The 15,141-nt window shown below is 44.9% G+C and overlaps 1 protein-coding gene across 1 annotated transcript in view; it reads left to right on the forward strand.

The window, feature by feature from the left end:
• Nucleotides 1-421: 421 nt before the first annotated feature.
• The window catches only part of NDUFS6 (NADH:ubiquinone oxidoreductase subunit S6), a 208,150-nt gene continuing 193,430 nt past the window's right edge, over nt 422-15,141 (forward strand). The window contains exon 1 of the mRNA XM_078685727.1: nt 422-640. Within this exon, the coding sequence (XP_078541853.1) occupies nt 491-640 (150 nt within the window). The 5' untranslated portion in view covers nt 422-490. The remainder of the gene's footprint in view (nt 641-15,141) is intronic.

A 15,141-nucleotide genomic window follows, 5' to 3' on the forward strand; every position in this document is an offset into this window, starting at 1 on the left:
AAAAGAAAGACATGCAAATACAAAACGCCAGCTATATCTCAAATATTGATAATGAGTCGCCATGTCATGGCGGTCCCTTGTCGATCTTGTTTCCGTTGGCATACAAGCAAATCAAAAGGTAACGTGTAAACAAACTAACGTTACAAGTTAAAGAATGATTATTAGGCAATATTGCATCTATCAAACGCCAAATTTACTAAAATTGTTTTTGTATTTTTAAGTAACATTGAAATATATTGGCGTTTGTTTATTATTTAAACGTTAAAATTAAAAGACAAGCATTGCTTTCATAAAGAAACTACGAAGCTCTGTACGGACTACCGTGCATAGTATGGGAAGTTGCTTCAGTTGCAATCGGGTACAGTCTTCAATGTTATCTTTCGTTTTGTGGTTGCCAGGCTTTTCGCACATGCGCATGCAGCGTTACTCCCTTTACTCTTTTCCCACTGCTATTTAAGTCACCTATCTGGCCTTCAGAGGACGTTTGACAATGTCTGCGGTTTTGCGCCCCGCTTTGCGCGGAGTCTTTGTTCTAAAATCCCTCCCATCCATTTCTCAACTTGTAAGCCTCCCTGAGTCTCGCCGGTTATATGGGGCACAGATCAGCTCCAGTGGCGAGAAGATCACGCACACCGGCCAGGTAATAAATGTACTTGCGCACAGGGGCTACGAGACACTACTTTTCTGGGGGAGTCCAAGGTCAGCCTCGGGGACCCAATACAAATTGCCTGTGTTCTTCACGTCGCTGGCTCCGATAAGCCTTTACAATTACAGAGTTTTGAAGTGAAATAGTGATATTAAAAGAAGCTATTTCTTTTATAGTAAGTTCAGGTGCGATTTTTTTTTTTTATATAGCCTAATGTACAGTAAGTAGCCCAGGAAGTTGTAGAGATGAGTAAATCCAGGAAAAGTTTCACTTTTAAAAAGTGTTTATTCAACAGATAAGCATGGGGAAAGAAACACCCCACAACAGCTCATTCTGATGCTCTTGTCGTAACTGCCCAAGTAAGCAGTTTGAGCAGGGTAGACGAGAACGTCAGAATGTTGAATGGCCATTAACACCTTCGCTGTGGCGGCTATTCTGCCGCAGCGCTAAGGGGGCGAGGGGGGGCGCGTGGCGCTCACGCGCTGGTGACGGACTGCTCCGTCACCCGCTTTGGGTGAGCTGTGCTGATGACGGAGCGGTTCCGTCCTGGCCCCGCCCGCTCAATAGAACGCGCCTCGCAGGCGCGAAATCAGTGCTGTGCAGGCGTGTCGGCGGGCCATGATGGAACCGCTCCATCAGCACAGCGCCACCGCGGCTGATGGCGGAGCTGTTCCGTCATCGGCGTCGAAGGAGCTATATGAAAACAGCGGTCGAGGACAGACGCACGGGGAAGACAAGTTCTTCTTAAAGAGATAAGAACAACTTGTCATTACAACAGAAGTCAAGACATCTATACTGCCAAAGACCAAACGCAACCAGGAGGTCATGGTTTTGCAGGATCTGCTTTTCATCCTTGGAAGGTTCATGATATGAGTGCTACTGGGTTGGTATAATATTAACCTCTGTAATCTTCTGTTCTATTAGGTTGTGAGAACATGTCTGGAAGCGACTCATAAGCAGGGACAGAACTTTTTTTTTTGTGCAATCTTATATGGCGGGAACTTGACCCAAAGTAACTGGAGACCTAATCATGAGTACCAGTTACATTACACAAGATCACATTCAGTTTTTTAGGTACAGGGGGATTAAGTTATACGCCCAGTCACAGGATGTTGAGCCCATACCAAGATTTGACCCTGGTTCCCCAATTCAAAAGTTGGTATCTAGATATAATGCCACATCCTCTTCCTCAGGTAAAATACACAAGAATGTATTTTGAGAAGCAGGTAGCTCTCCAAACTGGGTTTATTGGCAGAAGAATACATCTGACTTGCCTGACTGCTTATTGATATTCCAAATTTATTGTGTCAAAGTGCTCTGAAGCGGTTGAAAAGACTTGTTGGATACTAAACGACACGTACTAAGTATGGCTTAAATCACAGAGGCAACATGGTTAGAGAGAGCCCCCCCCCCCCCCAAAAAAAAATATTTGTGTTGGCGCTTTACCTGGACCTAGGAGCCTTGAAACAGCTATACCTTCTCCTTTCTATGGTCTTTTTTTCTCGCAGACTGCGGTAATCAGAGAAGGCAACACCTCACGTTTCTCAGAAGTCTGTTACAAATTGAGTGGAGCAGTTAGGTCTGTGCATCATGAAGTGGAGCAGTCTGGAAAGGAGACGCTGCATTTAATGGCACTATGGTGTGTGTCAGGAAAGAGTTAGGTTGTTTGGGCCCATCTGCTTGTTTCTTTCAAAGGTTGCTGGTAAGCAGTGGGGCTAGGTCTGGTCATGTAAAGATAGGAAATGTATGTGCCTTGCTGAGGCTGCTGAAGTGCAATGGGAGGACGGGAAAGGCGTAGGGGAGAAAGTTACTGGTTTTCTCTGATTCTGCCAAAATAGGGGGGGGGCAATCCCTTTGTAGTCACATCAAGGACCCTGCCTCCACTTTGTACTGAGGATTCAAATTCTAGCGCTGATACTTTTGGGGGGAGGCAGGGGTACCTTTGTGACCGCAGTCTCAATGTGCGACCCACAAGGTAGTCATAAGTACTAGAGGCTGGGACCCAAGTAGCGAATCAGGTACCTAAAAAAAGTGGCCCACTGTTGCACATAGGGACAGGACTGCACTTTTAAAGACACACTGCATAGGTGTTTTGCAAGGTATGGCCAGGGCCACTGGAATTGTTCGGCAAGGAAGGGCCAAATTATGTAGCAGAGTTCAGTAAATTATGTGGCAAGAAAAAGCAAATTATGCAGCAGAAAGCGGCACATTTTGTAATAGTATTATTACATAATTATGATATTGTTACACTTGTTAACACTGTCTGCGCATTGGTTGTACCTCATTGGATAAATCCCCCACACTTCCTACGCCCATGCTTACATACAAGGTCAACCCTATAATGTGGCTTTGTCAAGCATCAAGTGCTTACCGACTAAAGGTACTGACTGGATAGATGGTGCAAATAAAGTGTGTAATCCTCAGTCTGCGTTGGTTGACCAATAAGAACTTTGTAGTTTCGCTTGTAATAACTTAATCGTGCTCAAAAAGTTATGTAGTATACATTTACATGTTTTATGAATAGCCTGTATATAATAGTCAGTTGCATTGTGTTGTAGTACTTATATAGTACCTACTACTCCTCTGTTGGTCCTGATGCACTTGCCTACACAGGCAGCAGGCTACGCCATGTAGGGTGTGTAGTTGGAAGGTTTTTGTCTTTGATGCTATGTGCAGTGCTTTAAATAGGCAGGTACTTTCCTGTACTGAGTAACCAGCACTTTTTTAATGTACAAGGGCGAGTAGCATCACTTTTCAGGTCTACTACAATGCATTTAATGGGAGAGTGCCATCACTCCTCAGAAGTAAACAGGTACTCTAAACGGAAAGTACTAGCACCTCTGTATTTCCCTTTAAAGCACTTCCTTTGCGGGAAGTGTTTCCATATGGTGCATGATGACCACCAAGGTGTGGACATTCTGGGACACAGCGCTTAGATGTGCAGTTTATGGTTTTCAGTAAGCTGACAGCATTCAGCACCTCTGCAGATCCTGTTATGGGTTTTCTTATAATCAATGCCTACGGAGATGGTTACTGCGCTGGGTTGTCCTGATTTTTTGTTTAATGTTTTTTGTCCTGAGAAAACGTGGTTGGAGAAAGAAATGTTGGGATATCTGCTGGGATGTGTGTTGTTGCTATCATTCCATATCTGAATGTTATTGTGAGATTCAGCCATACTATGAAGCTGTTTTGGACCACAGTAGTGAACTAGATTAGAGCCCTCTGATTCGCTAGCAGTATGTGACACATCTGTCCAGTTATTCTATGCATGTTCAGTTGGTAATGGCAGGTTTATTGGTTGGTACAGCACGGAGTGATGGACCAGACCCTTAGCAGTCATATCTAATGTGAGTGTAGGAGAATTAAGCTGTAGTTGGCTGCTGACCACTGAGTGTTATGGTATACGTTTTAGTGTGGGCCAAAGGGTTAGATTTGAATTAACATTACTATAATATACACATGTCAGCCCTATTTAGCATACCTGGATGTAGAAATTGGTTTGCTGGTTGGGCTGTTCCCAGTCTGTAGGCTGTAAACTGCAGACTGACATTGAAGGTTAGACTATCTTTCCAGATTCTGTCTCAGGGCTGTGCAATGATGCATGTGTCTTGGCAATAGCCATGTTTTCATCTGTCTTCTGAAGTGTATATGCTCCATGGTGTTTCAAATTTTGACTGGTTGTGAATTTAAGAGCTTGGTGGCTTATGCTGAGAAAGGAGTGCCTCCTTTGTATTTTTCATTCTACGGTGGTAAAACATCTGTAGTGCAAGCCTGGAGCACAGTGTCCAGTTGTGTTCATATTGTTTTAACTTAACTTGTAGGTATAGTCAGAATTATGCAACTCAGTGACTGCGTTTTTTTGCATAATTTTGAATTTGCTGTTTTTACTACACAATTAATCATCTGCTGCATGATTTATATATTTTGCCCAAAAACATTTTCTAGGTCAAAAAGTTATAAAAATGTGCCTAGCAGTGGAAGGCCCTTCGCCAAAGTCAACTGGTCACCTTTGAGCTTTTTAGGTCTCGTGACCTACAATGCGCGCAAGCGCATTGAGGGATCGAGAATTCAAGTGCTCAAAATCCTCGTGAAAGCACAAGCTTTTTGCTGCGGTTTTCATGAAGTTCACATGGCCACAGGCACACGCTTTTGGGCCATAAACTTGCATTTCTCCTCCCCCTCCCCAGCCAGCTTCCCCCAGGCCGTAGCAGCACTCCTCCCACACTTTTGAAGTGAAGCTTCGCTTCACTTCAAAGGCCCCTGCTGCTTCACACCGTGTTGCATTTCTCCTCCCCCTCCCCTTCTCTGCCTTCCCTCCGTCTTGTTGTTGTTGGCCTTCCTCTGCTCGTTAAGTGTTCTGTTTGGTTTACTTCGTGCATTAAACTTCGGCAACTTCATTTGCCCTTCCGTCACGTAATCTCCCTTTGTCGTCCCACCCACCCCCACACTTCTGTTTTGTTTACTTCGTGCATTAAACTTCGGCAGCTTCATTTGCCCTTCCGTCACGTAATCTCCCTTTGTCGTCCCACCCACCCCCACACAACACTGCTTGCCCACCGCTCCGAGGTCGCTGCTTTTTTCTTTAAACTTAAATTATCGCTTCATTTGTAGTGCCGTCACTTAATCTCCCTGTGCAGTCTTCTCTCCATCCCCTCGCCCCTCCCACAACACTACTTGTCCGCCCGCATCACCCCTGCGAGATAACTGCTTTTTTTGTTTAATTTAATTTCGTAGATTGATATAGCGCTGGCAAGGCGGAGTGTAAGTGATTTTCCCAGAATCACAGGATGTTGAAGCGACGCCGAGACTAACATCGATCCCCAGCATCCGAGTCAGCCGCTCTAACCGCTGTATCACATCCTTTCCCTCTGGGGATCCATGTTATGAGTCTCCTTTTGTTGACAGCAGTGTCAGCAAAGACATGGTATCAGGTGCAAGGAACCACGTGGTTAGATTACATCAAAATAATATATCTGAAAAGAGAAACATGCAAATATAATATTTGATGGAATCTAACCAAGTTGTTCCTTACAACCGCTACCACGTCTTTTTTCCCACTGTTATGTTGGTTAACCACTTTGATGCTAAGGCACCTGCAGATTTTTACTGTCATTTCCATTGAAATGAATGGGCACTCCATGACGAGTTACCCTTGTCATTAGCATCCAACATGTGTGTGTCTTTCTGCATCTCGGACAGGTTGTTGTACTTTTGTGTTTGGTTTACATCTGTTGCCTGGACCTCACGATGAGCTTCGCAGCATGTCCAATGCAGTTTTGGTTGTTTTTTTAATTTTGCCAGATGGAGTTATTCATAAGTTCAAATGCCGCTCCAGTTACATTGCTATATGCGAAGATCTCTGTTATTTGTGGTTTAGAGTCACTCACACAGTCAATAAGATGGCCACATCAGAGCTCGACTTCTCGCTTCAAAGGTGCTGCTCTTATGTCAGGGGACTGAAACCTGGGTCCGATGTAAGCACCCTGAAATCCCTCAGTAGACGTTACCCTCATTGGCGCATGTGCAGTGCTCACCGCCAGCGGTACACATTCTCTAGATATATTTGTACCTCCACAACATATTAAGTGACCAACATATTAACTGAATGTCTCTTTATTTTGCTTCCTTTGTAATGATTCGTTTACATTGCCACTTGGGTGCTGTCAATTCTATCTTAGAAACTGTTCCCATTATTTCCCTCCCTGCCGACTTTCTCCAGCTGTGTACCCTGTTAAGGCCGCAGCTGCTGCGTATACTGACTTGTGACGAAGTCACGCAGCAAAGGTAGTTGCTAATTGCATTTCATGATTGTTAGCATTGGCTTGGATGCTTCCATGACCTGATTGGCACTGATGTCGTGGAGCACAGCTAACGACTGCTCTGGTTTCCACACCAGAACGGAAACTGGGCATATTTCTCGCGAGGCCATCTCTCTTTGGGACAAGATAGTATCTTATTTTGTGCAGCCAGAGCTCTTAATTTGCACCCCTGTCCTCACACCGTAGAAATGGCATGTAGGTGCCTGGTACAAAGAAAGCTATATGCCTTATTACTATAATACTGTTCTTTTGTGAAGTTTTTTTTAATGTATTGCAACCTAGATTAAAAACTTTTACCCTTACCCAAATTTTTAATTTACTGCTTTCACATGTAATTTCTCTACAGAAAACATACAATATAATATTTTCCATAGTTGTCACTGTTGTATCTTAATATCATTCTAAAATGCTGATATAAGGAAATCACTAACTTACTAGAGTCCAATTTAAAAAAAATGAAAGTCTGAAAGGGATCATGATTTGTCTTAATTATATCACTGCAGATCACAACCCTTGCACAAAAGTGTACTGGTATGATTGAAGGGGTAGATGAATCATTTTGTGTCTCTTTATAAAAGCAGTTGACATATGTAAGTGGCTCTGTTTTGTTAAAGATTTAGTACATTTTGAGAACTCCAGGATCAAGAACAGTAGAATTTAGTGGCACATGTATCTGTATGAAGAGTTTATTGGCACTATGAACATTTCAGATAGACATCACGGATCCTTATTTAAACTGCAGACAGGGTAATGCAGTTACATTTATTTTGAGACCAATACAGCGCAGTGAACGGTGGCAGTCCTTAAACTCAGAGCATGATTCATGCACTGCTCAAACAATTATATGGCACCACCAGAGGCTTCAGATTAGGCTGTATCTTTCTCCAATTTATAAGGCTCCAGCAGCTTTACAAAGAACCACAATCAATAGTAACAAGCACTGGCATTGCCAATAGGTCTCGCAGTAGGAAAGTTGGAGCTATTACAATTGCAAATAACAATGCCTTTTATTTTTGTTTTCATTTTCAAAACATAAAGGGCTTTGTCATTTACAAAACCAATCGCTCCAACTTTCCTACTACGAGACCTATTGGCAACGCCAGTGCTTGTTATCACTGTTGTCGAGTGTTAAACTGTTACTAATCAGGCGGAACCTATATCCAAACTGTGTTAACATGTGTAAAAGACAAAATAACGTAGAAATACTGTCACAAAATGTGCTGCTTTACGCCACATTGTCACATAATTTCAGTGGCACTGGCTATAATGGTAATTTTCCTTAGGATGCTCTGTGGACAATGTAGAGTGCCTTGGTCAATGGCTTTCTGGCTCTAGTTATCAAGTGGAGTGATTGCAAGACTGGACTAATGTGCTGTATTAGGTGAAGGCAGAGAAGGAGTCATGCCACAGCATTTTGGATTTTTCTTTTGCTTATAATGAAAATAGGTGCACCAAGGTATAGGTTGCTGGCATTGTCGAGCTTGGCGATTAAGAGTGTGGGAATGATTTGTAGTTTTTGTTGGTATCCAAGGTATGGAAAGACGCAACGCAGTGCTCTTCAATTTGTAGAAGACACTGTTTGTGAACATTGGTGATGTGGTATCAAGGATAGATTTGTGATTGCTGATGTGGTAGCAAGGATATTGGGGAGGGGATGTGGCCTAAGAGCTAGGGTGGTCCACCTCAAATCTTGGTTAACCAGGTTTGGATCTTGGAACAACTCTCAACATCCTGTGATTCTGGGCAAATTACCTAATCTCCCCGTACCTAACAAGATGAATGTGTCCTTATGTAACGTAACTGGTGCTCATGTACAGCGCTCTGATTCCTGATACCTTCAGGCCAAGTTCACCCTATATAAAACTACCCCCATCATGAATTTGAGGATGGTTGTAGTTTTTGTTGGTATCCAAGGTGTGGAAAGATGCAGTGCAGTATTTTCATTGGGTTCTTGATTACATTGTTGATGTGGTATCAATAATAGGTTGGAATTCATGGTTCCCCTAGGTTTCTGACTTCTTTTGATGTTGTTGGATGGGCCTCTAGTTCCTTGTGCCATATGGTTGTAGGTAGGTTGGTATTTTTGCCATTGTCCACAGCTCACGAGTTGCTTTGTTGAGCCTTAGGTGGTTATTTATCATGCATGTGTGTATGGCGCAAAGATAGTCATCAAGGTTTGTGTTATAGAGGTCTTCTGGGCCATCCAATTTTAGAATGATTTGGGTGTCATCAGCATAGTTGTAACAGGTGAGGTTGAATGATTTAGTCAGGTTTACTAAGGGGGTTAGGTAGATGTTGAATAATAGAGGGAAAATTATGGACCTTTGAGGGACGCCATAGCAGTGGAGCTGATGTGACTGATGTTAGGTAAACCGCACAATGTTTGTCTCTAAGGTAACAAGCAATCCATTTTGGAGCACTTTCAGGTACTCTGAGATGATGGAGTCTTTGTGGTAAGTTGTTTGTGGTGGTGGACAGTGTCAAATGCAACCGATAAATCCAGAATCAATAGATGGCTACACTATTCATATCCACTGAGAGTTTTAGGTCTTCTCACATGGATATAATGGCTGAATCTGTGCCTCTACCTCGTCTGAAGCCAGACTCTTGGTCTAACGTAATTTTTTTCTGTGAATCTTGAAAGTTGAGTAAATACTGCTTTTTCAAGTTGGCTTTCCTAGGTTTTTAAATTGCCACTTCCTTCTTTAATTCCTTAAAGCAATTGACTTGTCTGAGCCCGTATCCTTTTACTTTAATTTTCTGCTGTTCTGTACATTTCTGCTGTTCCGTACCACGTGTCACTGGTGTATCGAGTGTACAGAACAATTATAGTGTGTGTGGGAGGGGTGAGGCTTTGAGAGCCATCATGGCAGACCCAGCCTAATCGGGCTCCGAGCGTTCACGCCATAATCCGTAATTTATCCAGCGTTTATCCTGTCCAGAGGAGCTAATTTGGTGGAGATTCTGATCCTGATGGTACAAGGTACATTGTTTCCCGGTGTTTGGCCCCTGGCGAGCGCTGATGTGCGCTCCGTTTCGCAAGGGGCTGCGGGAGGGACGCGGGCCCGGGCCCTGAACAGACTACTCCCGCCTGGGACCCCGACCAACTGACAGCGGCACAGTGACATGGCCGGTGGATTGGTCGTAGCCCCTAGAGGTGAGCATTTTGGCGGGTGTGTGGGTGTCCTGTAACATCCGGCGCCCTCCGCCTGGTGCCCCAAGGCAGTACTGGACCAGTGAGCAAGAGAGGCCGCTCCTCCCCCCAGAATGCTGCCGCTTTCCCTGGGAGGGCGCCAGCCGGGGCTCCCTTGCTGTACCGGGCTATGAAGAGGACCCGGCGCCCCCGGAGACATCGAGTGGTGCTAGGCGACAGCTCCCACTAATATCTGGGGCAGAGGAGTCAGGTCGGTCACGGCTGCGGCCTACCTCCATATCATGCCAGCATTGAGGCCCTGAACACTGCCCCGGCTGCCAGCTTTTTTCCCCCGCACATTGCTTCGGTGCGGGGCAGGTGAGGAGCTGGCCGCAGTAGCCAAGATGCAGAACAGCCCGGGCAAGTCTCGTTTAACCACCATTGGCTTAGGGATCTCATCAGTCGCAGCAGCGGTTTGCCCACATAACCCGCCGGCGAAGAGGATGGATGGATGGGTTTTTATATAGCTCAAGATCACCGCCAGGTCTCAAAGCGCTTTGCAATGGGAACCCGTCCTGGTTTTTCCCTGTGAGATAGCCCCTACTGGGTATCCCCAAGGTGAAAGCCAGGCATCCCGCCGCGGGGGGCCGTAGTGGAGATTAAGCAAGCTATTGCCCAGAGTTGCAGAGTGTGAACCTGTGATTCGAGTAGGCACCGAAGCGAGAATTACCGAGTCCGTGGACATTTTGGGCTCAAGACCCTGCCGCGTCGGGAATTGAACCCTGGTCCCGGGTCTGATCTCAGCGTCCGGGTCTGCCTCCTCTAACCAGTGAGCCACACTTCTCGCAAAGGTCGCCGCCGTGTCTATTGGCGCGCTGCACCAGTGGGGGCAACCGAAGTGCGCGCTGCGGAGGCAGTATTGGTGACAGAACAACCTGGGCACTATTGCTTCATTACAGCTGGCAGGTCCGTGAGGTGGGCTGGAGAACAGACTGATACGGACATTATACTTCTTGGCCGAATGGGTCAGTGAGAGAGCCTCCCCCCTCCTTCCCCACGCTTGCTCCTGGACCCACATTGGAGACAGTTGGGTTTGTGGGACCCCTGGAGCCTCTACTGGGACATTAAGGCCTGAGTCTTGACTTCTCCTGAGGGGCACGGTTGGCGGGCGGTCCGGCAAGTTTGGTCCTAATACAGGGACTCCTTGGCAGGCAGTCGCGGAAGCGGCTGAGCTAGTCTCGGTGCGGCATGGGGCCCAGGATACGCCTGGATCCGTGTGGACCCGTCGACTGTACATCCCCACATTGGAGCCTGGCACATTCCCTAGAGTTTCTCCTAAGTTGGGGTCGTGCTCCCCTCTGTGCCAGCACAGGCCCAAATCCAGCGCCTATAATCTGAGGACTCCGCTGACTCCCCAATGCCAACCTCAATGGGCAGGAACAAGCCTGGTGGGGCTGGCCCCAAACAAGGCACCCTGGATGACTTTACCACACCCGCCAGGGGTTCCACTAGGGGTGAAGGGTCGAGCTTGACGCATAATATTGCAGTCCACCTGCCAGCAATAAATGATGCTATAGAAAAGCTAGATGCCAAAATCAGCGCAGTGGGGTCATAGGTCTCGTTCCTGCGCCAGGATCTCAGGAAAGCAGTTGACCGCATCAGAGGCTAAAGCACGGGTCTCGAAAGTAGAGGACTCTATGACCACCCTTCAGAAAAAGGTCAACAAACTCACTGTAGTTTCGGAGGAAGTAGGCTCTAGAGTAGAAAACACAGAAGGTCTAGCGAGGCGCAATAATCTACGCTTCGTAGGTCTGCCGGAGGGGTGTGAAGGATGCTCCATGAAACGCTTTATGGCCCAATGGCTCACAGATCTTATGTCGCAGGAACTACTCTCCACGTGCTTTGTCGTAAAGCGAGCTCACTGGGCATTGACCAAGAAACCACCCCCAGGAGAGAATCCCAGACCAGTAACCGTAAAATGTTTGAATTATGCCGATCGGGATGCAATTTTACAGTTTGCTATGACGCATAAAGAACAATTCCAGCATGATTCAAGGCCCATAATGGTATTTCCTGATTATACACGCCTGGTCCAACAGCAACGTCTGTCGTTAACAGTGGCGAAGCGTAGGTTACGAGACAAAAATTAGCAGTATATGCATTTATATCCAGCTAGGATGTAGGTGATATTCAATTCAAAATCATTCTTCTTCGATACACCGGAAGCAGTTTTCACGTGGACAGATGAACATTTCCGCCTTAAGGCGCATTCACCCCACTGCTGGAATCCGACTCCTCCTGTGGATCACAACAGAACAGACCTCGAAGGACCAAATCCAAGAGATGCCATAGATAAAGCCCAGAAAAACGATCCACCAGTCCCAAATGCACTTCCTGAGCCATCCAGTCATACCCCTAGCAGCCAGCTATATGTAGCTGCAGATCACTCTTCACCGAGGCTATCCTAATATTTGCTACCCTCTGAACGGGCATGGACGCCCAGCCATGGGGCTGCGGGTCCTAGACACTCCGATCTCCCCTCGTTAAATGTTTTGTGGGTAGGCTGGGTTTTGTTGGCGTGGGGGCTTGTGTCTCCCCTGTTGGGGGCCTGGTGAGCCCTACTCCGTGACAGATGCTCCTAGTTTCTGGCAGTGTCGGGTGGGGGTATACGTGGGGAATTCAGTTTTATTGTTGTCTTGTATGCAGCCCTTTCACCTAGATTCCAATATTACCACTACAGAGCCTTTAGAGATACATGATAATGGTACTGTCTGATACAGCCCTCCTAGGGGACCTTTACTGTGGTTTCATGGAATTTCCGGGGTTGTCTTAATCTTAATCTCAGAAGGCTGAGATATTTCATAGTGGATTATTTCCAACAGATGGTCGAGACATGAAAAGCAGAGGCCGTAGTGAGTGGAATAAATGAAGAGCTCAATTTTTGGACCAGTTATGGTACACTGAGAAAGTGGAGAAGTCTGACATGATGTACATAAGAGGCAGGATTGAGGGTACTGGATTCTCCAGGGTAAGAAGGATGTCCTCAACATTAGGCATAAACCTAAGTTCACTGGCTGGTTAACAATACCTTGAATGGTTTTTGTGTGATGAATCTCAATCACCAGGGGATCATGGGCTTAAACAAATAGCAGAGGGGTCCCTCTATCAATCACTAAAAGGTCAGAAAAAATCAATTACATTGAACAAAGACACAAGGATTGCTCTATAAGCCATGTAACATGGCTATGAATTTGGGTCCCAGGTTCATCCTTTCAAGTGTTCTGAAAAGGTAGCACCATTCGACTCAATCAAAAACCTACTCTGCATTTAGAAAGAGGGCCACTCGATCATCCTTTGCATTGCATGAAAGCCAAATTAGATGCGACAGAGTACGCTTATGATTCTTTGCTGAGCGATTTGAAATTAACCTTACTAACCTCATGTACCAGTAAGTTGATGACTGTCTGTAGTCTCATTGCCAGAATATTTGGCAAGAATTGTCATGTCACTGTTGATGAGTGAAACAGGTCTGAAATATTCCCAGCAAAGTTTATCCTTCTGTGCTTTGAGAATGAGCGCAATGCATGCTTTTTTAAATTCGGGTGCCATTTCTCCTTCACTCATGACTGTTCTAAATAGTTTTCCCAATAAGTTATCTTCCATAGCCTTTCTGATAGAAAGCAATTTAATAGCAGCTGACTTTTCTACAACAGATATTTCTTTATCTGTCTCTATTCTGGCGTTAGTGTGGGGATTGGCAAACCCTGACAAAATTGAGATTCTGTCATCTGCATGATGGGTGCCTCTGAGCTGCGTAGTTATTTGTAGAAGGAGGTGAAAACTTTGATTATATTCAAAGGGCTATTGTATAATGTACCTTCCAGTTCATAGATCCCTCAGAAAGATGATTTGGCAGCTCTCTGTTTTAACTGAACAGCTAAGAATCTACCAGCCTTTTCAACCCGTTCCGAGTGATGGCTTTTAAGACTATGAAGGGCTTTCTCTGCTTGGGTTGTTAGTAATTAATTACATTTGTATTTCTTGAATATCAGATGGCATCTCTCAGTACTGTTGGGTGAGGATGGCAATATCTGCTTCTAGGGCTTGTTTGGAGTATAAAGATATCTTTCTGGCGGCCGTAGTGCTCCAAATGAGCAGGCTCCAAATATATGATTTTCCTGCTGCCCACAGGGTATTAGGCAAAGTTACAGAGTTTTCATTTAGAGGCATATACATCCATGAAAGTAACATATTCATTTTATCTTTGCATCTGGTATTTTAAACCTACCAATATCCGTTCTCTAGCTCATATTTTTAGGAGCTTGCAGATAGTGATCTATTTTCAGAGTAATTAGGACATGGTCAGTAATGCCCAGTACATCTTTCTCACTACCTATAAGTTTCGGAATGAGGATAGAAGAAATATAAAATCCTTGATTCAGTAACTTTAGGAAAAGAAAAGGTCTATTTATTGGCAGTAAGGTGTAAAAGTCTCCAGAAATGTATGATCTGACATGAGATCATAGAGAAGACATCTGTCATTCCGAACATGCGGTGATCAGATCTGTACAAAATAGGGTCAGGAGTGAGATTCCAGTCCCCACCTAATACTGTTTGTATTGCCCAGTTCAGGCAACACCATTTTGAGAGCAGAGAAAAAGTATATTTTATCCACATGTGGGGCTTATATTAAAGTCAACTCATTAATACTACCTTGGATAGATACTTTCTCAAAAACATAATGCCATGGCCGAAGAAATTTATGTTGTTGATTTTTATGCAAGTGTGACCACCCGCGTTTTCTGTAAGGGAGTGTGTAAGGCAATGGTTGACTTCAAGGTATATCCGGGTCAGGCTGCCACCACAGATTCTATCCATTCACGCTCTAATTTTTCTGCATTTTTTTTGTGAAAGGTGGGTTTCTTGGAGCATTACCAAATCAAGCTCTTCAGAGACTTAGTATGTAAGGACTTTCTTTCTCTTGACATAACTATTGAGGCTGTTTACTTTTAAGTCCCCTATTGGTGTGGTTTTGATACTGGACATATTAGGAGAGTGCACTGGGAAAGTAGGATTGTCAATAAGTATGTTTGGTAAGTTTATGACTGCTTTATAGAGAGTATGCTATTGTATTCTCAATTAGATAATTAAGCTTAACATTGTGTAGATGAGGAGGATGCCAGACGGCACTACAGAATGCTATCAGCAAAAAACTTAATCAGGGTGAGGAAATTCCAACAGCAGCTGGTAATGCTCCCATTTGAAAGGTTTAAGAGAAAGGCAACATGGGTGTCACCAGACCTTTCAGCAGAGAAGCTGATCAACCTTGTCTTTTTTGCCAATAAACTCCAAAGGTCCCTGCAAGATGTGAGCATGATGAGAGGAGCGGATGTGGCATCAGACCATCAACTTGTCATACCCAGGGTAAAGTTGCAGCTGAAAAAAGCATGAATGGAACCCACAAACCAAGACCAGTGATATAACACCACTCTCTTCAAAGGTGCACAGAAACTGAGTGAATAATCGGTCGCTCTCAGTAACAA

Source organism: Lissotriton helveticus, chromosome 4_1, assembly GCF_964261635.1.
Source record: "Lissotriton helveticus chromosome 4_1, aLisHel1.1, whole genome shotgun sequence".
Lineage (NCBI taxonomy): Eukaryota > Metazoa > Chordata > Amphibia > Caudata > Salamandridae > Lissotriton > Lissotriton helveticus.